Below are 12,135 nucleotides of genomic sequence, written 5' to 3' on the forward strand. Positions count from 1 at the left end.
GAAAGTGCAGCTCAGAGTGCTATTGATGACTTATCCACACAGTACAGGATTATGATATGTACTTTATAATGAAATGTCTGGCTAGAATTAAACACTATTCTCCTAAAAATTCCATAAAAGAACGAGTTAACAACATCAGCACCAAACTCTGACTCTTCAGTGACAATGTTGACAGTACAGGCAAAGCAGCAGAGTAGCCAGTCTGTCTAGCCAGATTTTAGCAGCTTTCATCAGGCGGGGTCTGTATCAAGACAAATTAATATTGCCGGATGGTGGCTGGTTCTGAACAGAACATGACAAAGATGCACAAAGAGAAGAGGAAGGGATTCAGATGGCACAAAGATACAAAACACAGCCCATAAGAACAGGCACCCTGGTTTTGCTGCCTCAAACTAAGAGAGAGGCAAAAAAAAAAAAAGGTCTTGGCAGTAACAAATGTGCCACTTTACAGAAGAAAAGCTGCCCTGTGATAGACTGGGCAGGGGCCGAGCTCTGCCTTACAACCTGTGTGCAAGAGGTTCATTAATGCACTGGAGGGTCAGACTTAGAGCAGCAGTTTCTGTTCCAGGTCCAAAAATCAGGCAGCAGCAGGACAGGTAGAGACCATTTTCAATGATTTCTAGCCCAATATCTAAAAAGCTTGGGTATGACAACAAAAAAAGTAGGAACATTCTTTAGAGAGGATGCTTTGGGAATCTTGTGAAACTTCTTTCAGTAAAGCACCCTGCAGAGAAGTATTTCTGGTTTATGGCACACTTTTTAATCTTTTGATTTAGCTTTAAGGTAGCTCTTTTTCATGTTCCATCTGCAAAAACATTAAAAAAAAAAATAAAAATAAAAAGAAAAGTAGCTGAAAAAACTAACACTGGGGTTCTTGTAAGGCATGTAGGTATGATAGAGGTTCTTTCTGTTCTGTGCCATCTGTAACTGCTTACAGATGCATCTGCTTTAGAAATCATCAAGTTGGAAGAAAAATTTTTAAAATTCCAGCTCTTCACTATCTGATTAGTTTTTCCTTCTTCAAGAGGAAAAAAGAATCCATATAATCCAGCTATGTTTGCTCTTGTTTGCCTGTAATTTCACCAACCTCACCTTTAGCTAACAGTCACCTGCAAAATGGACTTCCCATTGACTAAATAAGTCAGTCATGCTACACCTATTTTATCTTGCCATATAGGTCTGATACAGATGACCATGAGCTAAATCACAACTGTAGTCTCAAAAGTCATAAACTTATACTAAAAAGAGGCCACTGTATAACACCATACCAGTCAGCTTTGGTGTCATCCATCCAACTTACATGTACCAAGAGCTGGTTGATCTGAATCATGATTATTCAGAATTCATTGTTGAATTTCTACCCACTAGAAAAGCTTCTAAATAAATTTAAACCCAGTTTTAATACTAAATCCAAGAGAAGGGATGGCAGGCTGCTCAGTGCCACAGACACCAGAACCAACCAGCAGCAGAGCAAGCTGTAACTCAGCTGCTGTGTTCAGCCCTGAACTGCTAATGGAACCACTGCAGAGCTCAAACACTTTGTAATGCTCACTCTTGCCCGAGCTGTGCTATCTCAAGAGGAATAAGCTGAATTTATTAATCCAAGTAACTATGGAAATTAAAATAAACCCTAAAGATAAACACTTGCTATGAGCTTAACCTGTATGGAGAAACCCCCTACAAAACTGTCTGTGCATCACTGCTGTAGAGGCAGCTGCACCAAATTTACATGCTGAGAGCACCTGATTTTTTGTACCACCATGAATCCATCTGAACGGTGCTTTTGCTAAGCCAGCACAAGGTTGCTATTTGTGGTACTACTGACATAAGAAAATGGTGTAAGCAAAGAGTTCCCAAGCTTCTGTGACTTTGTAGAACACTATCAACTCTTAACATTGCTACTTATCTCTGTAAACTTCTACCAAACTTTTAAAGCTATTAAAAATTATATATCATTACAAATTTAATTTATCTTCTGGCTAGCTATCAGAGGAACAAAACAACTTTTTAAAAGATTAACTGTCCAAAACCAGAGTCCATAGGAATGAAGAACTAAATCTGGGTTTTCAAGACAGAAAGTTGCAAGCAGAAAAGCACTGCCCAGGTAGAACTAATCAGTAACACCAGCAGCCCAGAGAAGGCTCAGCTTTAAGAGCCAGCAGTTCACAATGCACAGCACATTTTTTTAGTTTGAGCAGCTAGACTGAAGAATAATTTAGATTCAAGTCTATTCCTGCAGGTAACTTTGCCAAGTCATTCCTAAAGCTGGAGATTGTGTGTCTGAACAGAGAGTGGAGCCCCTCGAGCCTCCTCCTGCTTCCCCCACACCACCTCTGTTACGGAGGCGCCTGCAGAAGCGTGGCTGGGGGGTAAAATGAAGAGAATCACATCCCAGGCTTGAGCTGCATACCCGTGCTGCATGGGAAAACACTTTCTGGGGTCAAAAGCCTCTGAACTAACTACAGGAAGTAAAGGAAGAACATCCAAACCCAAATGACACAGAAGAAAATACCATTTTTGGAAGGAAGGAGGAGAAATGAGAGTCAAACACCACTTTCAGATGACACTGGTTAGGGAAAATGCTACCATGCACAAACGTAAGATATTCTTGTATCTCTCCAACTTCTACACAAACAATTTCAGTAGTAAGGGAGGAACATTAAGCACAAGATTGTGCAAGATAGAGAAAAATATTCTTGGTGCATTCTCCTCTACTTCAGGACACCAGCTATGACAATTTTAAAGAATCTCTGCTCTGACATGAAAAAGAAATTCACACCGTCCTTAAACCCTGTTCCTACAGAAGCAAAGTGTAAAGATAGTCTCATTTAATATCTTTATTATTTTCAATACCTGTTGTAATAGAATATTAAAAATGTTCTGGTTTAAATGATCAGTTGCTAGTTCCAGAATCTTTCCAAAAAGCCAGCAGAGCATTCTTACTTTCTGACACCACTGTCTATACCGTGACACTTAGTGTGACGTATGATCCAGAGCCTGTTCAAGGGAATTTGGATCTGACCCTAAAAAGAAATACTTGACTGGAATCTAATAATGAAGATGACAGCATAACAGGTACACAATCAATTAGTTCCAGGATAATCTTGTCATGGTGGTTCTGGTGGACAGAGAAACACTTAATGTATTATTAGAGCTGTGTTTCTGTAGGGATGGCACACAAGAGGAGAACCCTGGTCTGGCAGCTCAAAGTCCTGCCAGCACAGACACCACTTACAAAAGATGTAGGAGAAAATATCATCTTTAGCATCCTTGGAAGAATTAAAGAGGGAGAAAGGGGAGCAGGAAGGGCTGCAATGACATATATGTTCCATTAGTCTTATTAAATCATCACCTTTCATGTCAGTTTGATAGCCTGGATGCATTCAGCTAGCACACTGGCTTGTGTTTCACTCTACTCAACCCACACAACTGTTTGAATTATTTCAAATTTTAATCATTTACACTAGAGCAGTGCAGCACCAAAAAGCAAATGTGCAAAATGGTTTTTTTTCCTGACAATTTCAGCCTTGCTTCTTCCTGGAAACTTTTCTCGGATGTCACCAGAATTAAATTAGACTGTTTGACTAAATGGCTTGTGTCAATTATTTGCTTTTAGAGTATATTATAATGCTTAGAGTCATCATGAAGTGTCAAAGGGCAATAAAGATTACAATATAAAGGTGGCATTTATGCCAGAGATGCTGATACATCGTATTACTCAACTAGTGAAATAAAATAGCTGAAACATAAAAAAAAAAAAAAAAGATAATTCTGGTCTGCTCTTCTTCCAACTTTTAGGAAATCAAAATCACTGCATTTTAAAAGGCATTATATTTGTTTCAAAGTACATCTTCTATACTCTATGCCTGTAGGAAGGTTTCACAAGTGCACATTTTTTGACATTGTGCTTCAGTGAGAAACGATTATTGTCAGATTGCTTCGGTACCTCAGTCCAATACTTAAAACTGATATTCAGCAAAACACACCTAATCTGAGAAAAACTTAGTATCATCAATTAATTTGGTCTTTCTGGTTGTCCACACACAACTTCTCAAACCTCAACAGCATCAGGTTGCTTAACTCATACTAAAATTCCAAAGTGCACAAAATAAGCAATTACTTTACTGGATCACATCCTTCAATAAAATAAAGAGATCCTCTCAGGTTCATCAAACCTGACACAAAACATAAGAAAAGGCAGTGATCCTGGTACATCCACACACCTGACAGCTCACTCACCTATGGCACAGGAACTCATATTCAGATCTTCCTCTGCTTGTGGGGATTCAAACTTTCATCTCCAGAAAAGCAGACTACAGACCCTCCACTCTTTAAAATATTTTTATCAAGGCAAGAACTGGAACCCAGGTCTCTGCCAATCCTAAATCAGTATTTTGACCATTAAGGCAGAAAAGCAGACCTGCTTCCTAGCCCAGGAAGTATTTACAGTATTCTATATTAAGTGAAACAGATTTAAATGGACACAAAAACCTTGACCTCAGAAAAGTACACAGTTTGGTGATGAGAACAGTCCCCTGCAAGGTCAGAAACTCTGGGGGATGGAACTGATCTGCTATATCCTGGCTGAGTTCTCTCATCACTGGGTAAAAAGCAAGGAGCCATTGATTTCCACTGCCACAGTATCCTGAAAAGGCTAAAAGCAGAACTGACAGAAATCTTATTTAAAATAGGTAATGGACACCAGCACCAAGAAAACATCCATTCATGTTCTACATCTTAAGGTTGGGTTTTTTTGACAGAATTACTAATGTATTACTAAGTACAGCCCTTGGGCCCTTGCACTGAAGTGGGAATTTTTTCCCTTTGCTTATTAGTCATTATATACTTGTACATTCAAGTAACTGCAAACTTCAACTAATCCCATGCTCTTTGCCTTATTTGTCTTTCAGTCCAGTGCTGTAGGCAGAGTCTGTTCCCACATGACACACTGTCTGAGATAGCAAAAGCTAGACAGCTTTTGGGTAACAAACAAGTGAGGTTGGGACTGAAAGACAAACATGTTAACGATAAACCTGGTACTATCAAATTTACCAAGATTTAAGTAATTTTTCTGATGCCAGATACTCATGTACAGTCATACTATGACAACCTTGTCCTCAGGAGGCTTCTAACTAAAACTCATTAAAATGGAATGTGGCTGGTAATTTCAGTTCCTGAAAAATTTAAGATTAAAGGCCAAACTCCATGCTAGTAGGCCAAGCTTTCAAAACATATTTTCAACACAGTACACACAACAGAATTTTACCTATGTTTTGCAATCCGTCACCTAAAAAGTGCAATCGTCTAAAAATTCAGGTGAATTATTTGTTTTGTTTCTGTTGTAAACTGCCTCCCATTTTCAAAACATTTTAATTAGTCAGCTAAGGTCTCTGAACCGAAACTGAGCAAAACCACTAAAAAGTCTTGAATGCAAAAAATTACTCTACTAGTACTTGACAAGTCCTGTCAACAAGCTGTAACTTCTTTTACTCCCTGCCCTCCCACATACCCATCTAATACAGCCAACTAAGACTTAAAAGCACTGCCTCAGTCTTCTGGATGACACTGTATTTGAATTCACTACATTCAATGCTTAAATGCAATGAAAGCAATTTTTCAGACCTCTGAACCTAGAAAAACTTTTAAACACCAACCAGTCAGAATTGCATCTCATCTCCTGCATCTCAGGAGCAAAGATGCCATTGTACATTTACACTTATTCCAGAACCCAGTAGCTTTATTGATTACTGCAACACATCGTTAGGCTTAATTTCCACACCCTTTGCATTATGTAGAGAAGTTTCTAAATATATCACCATTTCACTCATCAAATATCTGATGGCTAATAGAAGAATTATTCTGCTGATTAAAACATTTAAGGAGTTCAGTTGTTTTTAAGATTAGTGACTCAATACAGCGTCTTCTTACCCTCCCTGTCTCCTAATCACCACCCTGACAGGACACGAACATACTGCAATCCAGATTACTCTAATACAACACTCTGGGAAAGGAAAAATTAAAAAATATATGTGGTTTGGTGTCGAAATCTCCTCCGCTCTTCACATATGAAGGAAGCTGTGAAAATCTTTTGTGCATTCAAAGGGCAAAAAAAGAACAAAGCAACCTCTATTGAGAGACTGGGCAGCAGTAAAGAGGGAGGGGGTGTTACATCAGGCCTTGAAAAACACTCAGCACCTACTAACTGAAGATAAACAAGATATGCACGCTGCTGTGCCCTCTGAATAGGACCCAACACAAAAAATCTCACCATAAGGTGCTAGAAACAAAGGAAAGATCAAGGGCTTCATGAAGCTATGCTCCAGGTCCTGCTACCTCCATATTCATCTGCTGTAATACTTCCAGCATCTTGGTGTCTGAAGATAAAATCCTTGGCATTTACTAACCTCTTAGTCACACACGTAGATACTGGTGATGGGCAAACAGTTCTTCCCATATTTATTCCCTCCTCTGTTGTAGCAGGAACTTGTGTCACTACCCAGTCCCATTTCCTTGCTGGACTAAGATAGGAAGCAAAGAGAAAATGGGTATTCCATAATTTCTTTCCTCTCCCAACCCAACTCCACTCGCAGGAAATTAATTTGAGCTCTGGCTTAATCTAGAAAATCATGAGCAACCTTGTGATGTAGCAGTTGTGTCCCTCTGTGCCTCACAGATTTGAGTAACAGCAGTAGAATATATTGTGCTCACACCTCGCTTCTCTTATTGCAGGTACTTGACAAAGAAAGTTTCTCTGCTCACTACTGACAAGTATTTATTCAAACATCCTTTTTTAAAAATGTGTGTATCCTTTGAAAAAGCATTTCCATCTGGCACTTATCCCACATTTCATATTAAAATTATTTTTTTCAGAATTACAATGTCCAGTTTCACCAGCAAAATTCTCAGTAGATGCTCCTTTCAGTAGCTTGAGAAAAGAAAACCATTGCAATCAATTTCATTTGGTAATTAAAGGAAAAATAGAAACTCGCCTTAAAATGTGACATTTATAGTTACAAAACAATATAATAAAGCAAGATAAAAAGTAGTCCTCATCTCTTCAAAGTAACATTGTAACTGAGACCTCAATCACTGGACAAAGTCTTTTTGCCCCTGTGTTGGGGAACACTTACGTCCAGTAGTCCCGGCTTCTACAAACACTTTTACAAGGCATTTCTAACACATCTGAGTCGATTTTTAAAATTCAAACCCAAATCTTTATATTACCTTATGAAGCATGTTGATAGCTATGCATAAAGGAGGCATAGCCTGAACAAAAGAGGAGCACTACTGGGCCCAGAAACCAACTTACAACTCTACAGAAATAGGCACGTGAAAGGATTCTCATGCCAAATTGCATATTTTCAGATGTCAAATAAGGTACCTGCACAGCATCAAGACAAGACACCAAGGAACAGAAAGCAATCCTTCTGAGAGAGCAGCTTTTGCAAACCAAAAAAAGTTCCAGGTCCAGCAAACAGACGGGATGTGATCAGCCAGCTCCAAAACTGTGCAACAGCACTAATTGCTGACACCATTCTGCACAACTCTTCTGCACTGAAGCATCAGTTTCCTCAGTGGACAACACACACATTTTTCCTAAAAGCACTAAAGCACCAGCCAATTTTATGTTGGGCTGCATTACCATAATTAAAAATCAACGCAAGCTCATTGCTAGAAGTTGAAGTATTTAAACACACATCCATAGAGAGGAGCACACAAGTTATACAACAGGACTCCTCAGTCTGAAACTGGATTTTTGCTCTCCCCGTAGCCCCCAGAAAAGGATGATCATGGGTTAAAATGCAAACAGACAGAAACTTCAAAAACATGAGGGCACATCAGTGAATGCAGACACAAAATCACCATGGTTTGAGACACAAGCCTTATATCCTTGTTCTGTGACAACCCCAGTGCTCTAGGAAAGAACTATTGTTCTTGGGACCCACCCAGCAAGCAGTGAAGAGCAACTGAAATCCCAACATCACTCCCCTAACACAGGCAGCCTGTAGAAGAGACAATCCTCCTCCCAGCCCCTTTCAAAAACCTCCTCTTTAGAATGCTACGGCCAAGACACGCCTTCAAAAAAGCAAAGGAGTTAAAGATCAAAACAATATACAATTGATATTTTGCTTTTTAAAAGAAAGCTGACAAATCCCAGAGTAGCTTACAAATTTGTAATTTCATTCTGCAATTAAAACCCACCAAGACAAGAGCTCACTCAATGTATCTAAATGAACTACATTAAGCTGCCTGAATCTGTCCCAGCATTCACATACTGTGACAACACACAGTTAATCCTTAAAATCAAAGAAGTTGTCTTTTTACTATTGCTTTAAAGCAGAGAATACCACATCCTGAACTGAGGTCATAAAACAAGTAAGAATATCAAAAAAGCAAAAGACCAGTACATATATTGGTTCTTGACTGAAAAGCAACAGAAGATGGGAGAAGGGGCTGTCAAAGTCTTAACATGTGGCAGAACCCCACTGGGTTCCAAGTTCTAAAAAAGGGAAGGATTACCAGAACCATTCAGAACAGGAATATGTCTTGCTTATTCAATTCCTTCTCTACATTCAGCGTACACCAAGGTCAAAAGCTGAGATTTAACTCCTTTTTAATAAGGATATCATAACTTTTTTTTCAAAAAAATCTGAGACACAATTCTGAATGATCCCACTGGAATAGATTTTAAATGCAGCAGGAGTCTCACAATTAAATTGCTGCAGTGGCCAGGCCAAATAAACTGATGCAGGTAAACTATTTGATATATTTTGGTTGTGATCCATGACAATGTTTAAAAAACAAAACAAAACAAAACAAAAAAAAACCAAACGAAACTCTGTCTCTTTGATTCACTTCCAGCTAGGCCCGAGACAGTGTCAGGACACAGCAAAAAATGCCCTCTACTTTCATTTGGTACACTTCGTGTCTTCCCACAGGAACTGGTCTCTTCCTCCTCATTCTATTTCCTGTATACAGAACCAGCCTATTGTCACCGGGTGAAAACACACACATGCCATTGATTGACCAGCCAGTCTATACCGACAGAAACCTCCCTTTCGGCAGGGAGATCACCTGCAGCCTCACAAACGTGCGAGCCGGCACCGACCCAGCCCCGGGCCCGGCGGATGGCCGCGCACCCGCTGCAGCCGAGCGGAGATGCAGCTCACCTGAGGAGACCTCCGGCAGAGGAGGATGACAGCCGCACTAATGCCCGCCGCGATCCTCTCCCGCTCCCCGGCTGGCAGCGGGAGGAATCCCCACGGCCCCGCCACCCCGGGCCCCTCGCTCGCACCACGGCCCTTCCCCCCCGACCCCTCCTACTCAGCCGCGCCTCAGCCTCCGGCCACAGCCCCTCGGCCCGCAGCTCCCCCCCTGCCCCAGGCCCCGCCGCGGCCCCCGCACACCCCCGCAGCCCTCCCCGATCGGGACCCCGTTCCCGCGGCCCGGACCCTCCGATCTCCGAGCCGGCCGGAAGGAAGCCAGGCCGGAACACCCCCCCGCGCCCGAGCGGGCTCTGGCCGGGGCCGCTCCCGCCTTCCCCGCAGCGCCCGGGGCCTCGTCCCGCAGCTCACCAGGAGTAGGTCTGCTCCGCCATGGCTGCGGCTGGGCGGCCGGCCGGCTGGGCTGTGCGGGGCGGCCAGGCCCCGGGCTCCTCCTCCGCCTCCTCCTCCGCCTCCTCCTCCGCCTCGCAGGCTCCGGGGCTCAGTGGCGGCCCCGCTGCGGCTCCCGGCCCAACATGGCGGCGACTGTGAGGAGGGAGGGGAGCGAAGGGGGGGTCCCCGCCCGGGCGGGGAGGGGATGGCGGAGAGGGCGATGGTGGTGGCGGGCAGGGCGGACGCTCAGCAGCCGCGACGCGGGGCCGCGCTGGGGCGCCGGCGGGGCCTCATGGCCGGCAAGGCGGCAGCGGCGGCGGCGGCGGCGGCGTGGGGCGGGGCGGGGGCGGGGAGGCGGCGGGCACCGGGGCGGCCAGGCCAGGCCGCGCCGCGTCCCCGCGCTCGCGCACGGCGGGAGGCGGGGTCGGGCCGGGGGCGGGCTGCGCGCGGGGTCACGTGCCCACAACACGCTCACGTGCCGCCAGCCGCGCGCAGGCGCCATGGGCGAGGGAGGGGGCGGGGGCGGCCCCGCGGTGGTGGTTATCGGGCCCGCCCGCACCTTCCCTACTGTCCCGGTCTCGCTTCTGTAGGAGGTGAGCGGGCGGGAGCGACCGCAGCTTTCCCTGCCGGAAAGGGAGAGCGGCGGGGGGCGGCTTTAAGGCTGGGGTCTTCTCCGAGCCGTATGCGGGGAAAGGCGGCTCCTGAAGCAGCCGGAGAAGCCGCGTCCCTTAGCCTCCCCTTCCCCTTCGGGGCAGCTCCCGTCCGCCTCGGCAGCGCCCCGCGGGGCAGCGCTGGGCGGGCAGGACCGCGGGCCGGGTCAGGAGATGCGGGTTTGGATAAAAACCCTGTGCGGGTGAAGCGTCCGCTCTGCAGGCAGAGCCCACCTGGAGGAGCCGAGCCAGGAGCACTGCCGGCTCAGGCTGCTCCGGGCTGGGGGGGAGCCGGGGAAGGGCGAGCGGTGACCCGAGAGCCCCGCGCAGGAGTGCCTGACCGGCTGAGGACGGCTCTGGGCTGCTGCCGGGGGGGTTGTACTTGCGGAGCAGGGTGAGGTGGTAAATACAAAGTTCAGGTAGGACAATTCAGAAATTTCAGTGTTTAAATTCAGAATGTGCCTCTGGAGATCTCTCTATCTTTGGATTCTTTTATCCTGGATTCTCTGTATCTTTTAAACAAAGCAAGATAAATAGGATCAAATGCTTTGAATATTTTTTTAAGGAAGAAAAATTATTTTCAAGGTACTTTGACCGAATAGCAGTTATATGCTTCATGTTATTACCAACCCTATATTAAAACTCTGCAAGTCCCAGACAGGAACTGGGAGCTATTGATGCCCCATTGCTTCTCTCCTCCGTGGGTTCTTTGGAGCTGCTGCCAAATCTTCAGTCCTTGATTATGTTTCTGCCAAATACAGAACTAGTGGTTTGCTCACTTGAGTAATCCTGACCTACTTTTACTCCACTTGCAGCGATTTGTGTGAGTTGGGCTTTGGGGAGTTCTGAGCTATTGTTCCAGCCCAGCTGTGCCGCGTGCTTCATTGTTCCTCTTGGTGTGGGAGGGAGAAGAGCCAGTTTTAACATCCAGTTGGAGGTGATGTAAGTGCGTTAAATATAAACAGCAGAACAATGCCCGGGTCTGGTAAAAACAGGTATTTTGTTTTAAAACAACAACATGATGAAATTATATGCCTTAATGTTGCTTTTTAACTATCTTCAAGAAATTAATGGGACATTCTCATGGCATCTACAGAGATGCCTCTACAATGGCATTTGGAGCCCACTCTATTTCTATTTGCAGATTGAATAAATTATTTCCATTTTGTCTGTGTCATTCTCTTGAATGGGAAAAAAGCTTAAAGGTTTTGTGTGTAGCCGTGGCACAAGTAGTAAGGAATGGCTTGTTTCTCATGAGTTCTGTTCCCAGTTGCCTGTGTAACCTTGGGTGGCTCACTTCATCTCTGCCAGCTTGGTTCCTTCAGCCAGAAGGAGGAAACTGCAACATGTTCCAGCCAGATGGAATCTTGGGGCCCTGCAGGAGGAGGCTGCATGTGCAACATGGACTGAGTTGGTCTCACAGACTGACTTGATCTGTGTGGAGGGAATGCCTGGGGTCCTTGTGATTCACTTAAACAGTACTTTTGATGGTGCTGGGCTTTGAGGAGTTCTCCCCCCTGTGTGCTTCTGTCTTTATGCATTGACAAGAAGTGATTTGGGTTCTTAACACTTCAACATCCCAATCTTCTGTGCTTTTCAGAGCCCTTCGGCCTCATGGACAGGAATGACCTTACAGTTCCTGACATAATCAGCACTCTATCCCCTTCTTAAAATCTGCTTGTGAATTTGGATTTACCAGCTGTGAGGTGGAAATATTTCAAGTACTATGACTGACTGGGCTCAGTCATAGCTGCTGGGTATGCTGGAAGCATTGGGTCTCACCCAGGTGAGGCTGGGCTACCTTGAAAAGCTCTCTCCCCTAACTGAATGTACAGTTCTCTGCTCTCTAATTTACACCCCATATGCAGAACATGTGCCCATCTCAGTAG

At 44.5% G+C, this 12,135-nt stretch overlaps 1 protein-coding gene across 4 annotated transcripts in view; it reads right to left on the bottom strand.

Annotated features, from left to right (window-relative positions):
- Positions 1 to 9,998, bottom strand: part of SPPL3 (signal peptide peptidase like 3) — a 56,064-nt gene extending 46,066 nt beyond the window's left edge. For 2 of the 4 annotated variants that reach the window (XM_071762909.1, XM_071762908.1), the window contains exon 1: positions 6,405 to 6,469. In XM_071762909.1, coding sequence (XP_071619010.1) covers positions 6,405 to 6,454 — 50 coding nt within the window. In that variant the 5' untranslated portion in view covers positions 6,455 to 6,469. Of the gene's footprint in view, positions 1 to 6,404; positions 6,470 to 9,575 lie in introns of those variants that run through there. The other 2 variants (XM_071762910.1, XM_071762911.1) reach the window with 2 other exon arrangements.
- Between the last annotated feature and the right edge of the window lie 2,137 nt (positions 9,999 to 12,135).

The sequence above is a fragment of the Heliangelus exortis genome, chromosome 19, assembly GCF_036169615.1.
Source record: "Heliangelus exortis chromosome 19, bHelExo1.hap1, whole genome shotgun sequence".
Classification (NCBI taxonomy): Eukaryota; Metazoa; Chordata; class Aves; order Apodiformes; family Trochilidae; genus Heliangelus; species Heliangelus exortis.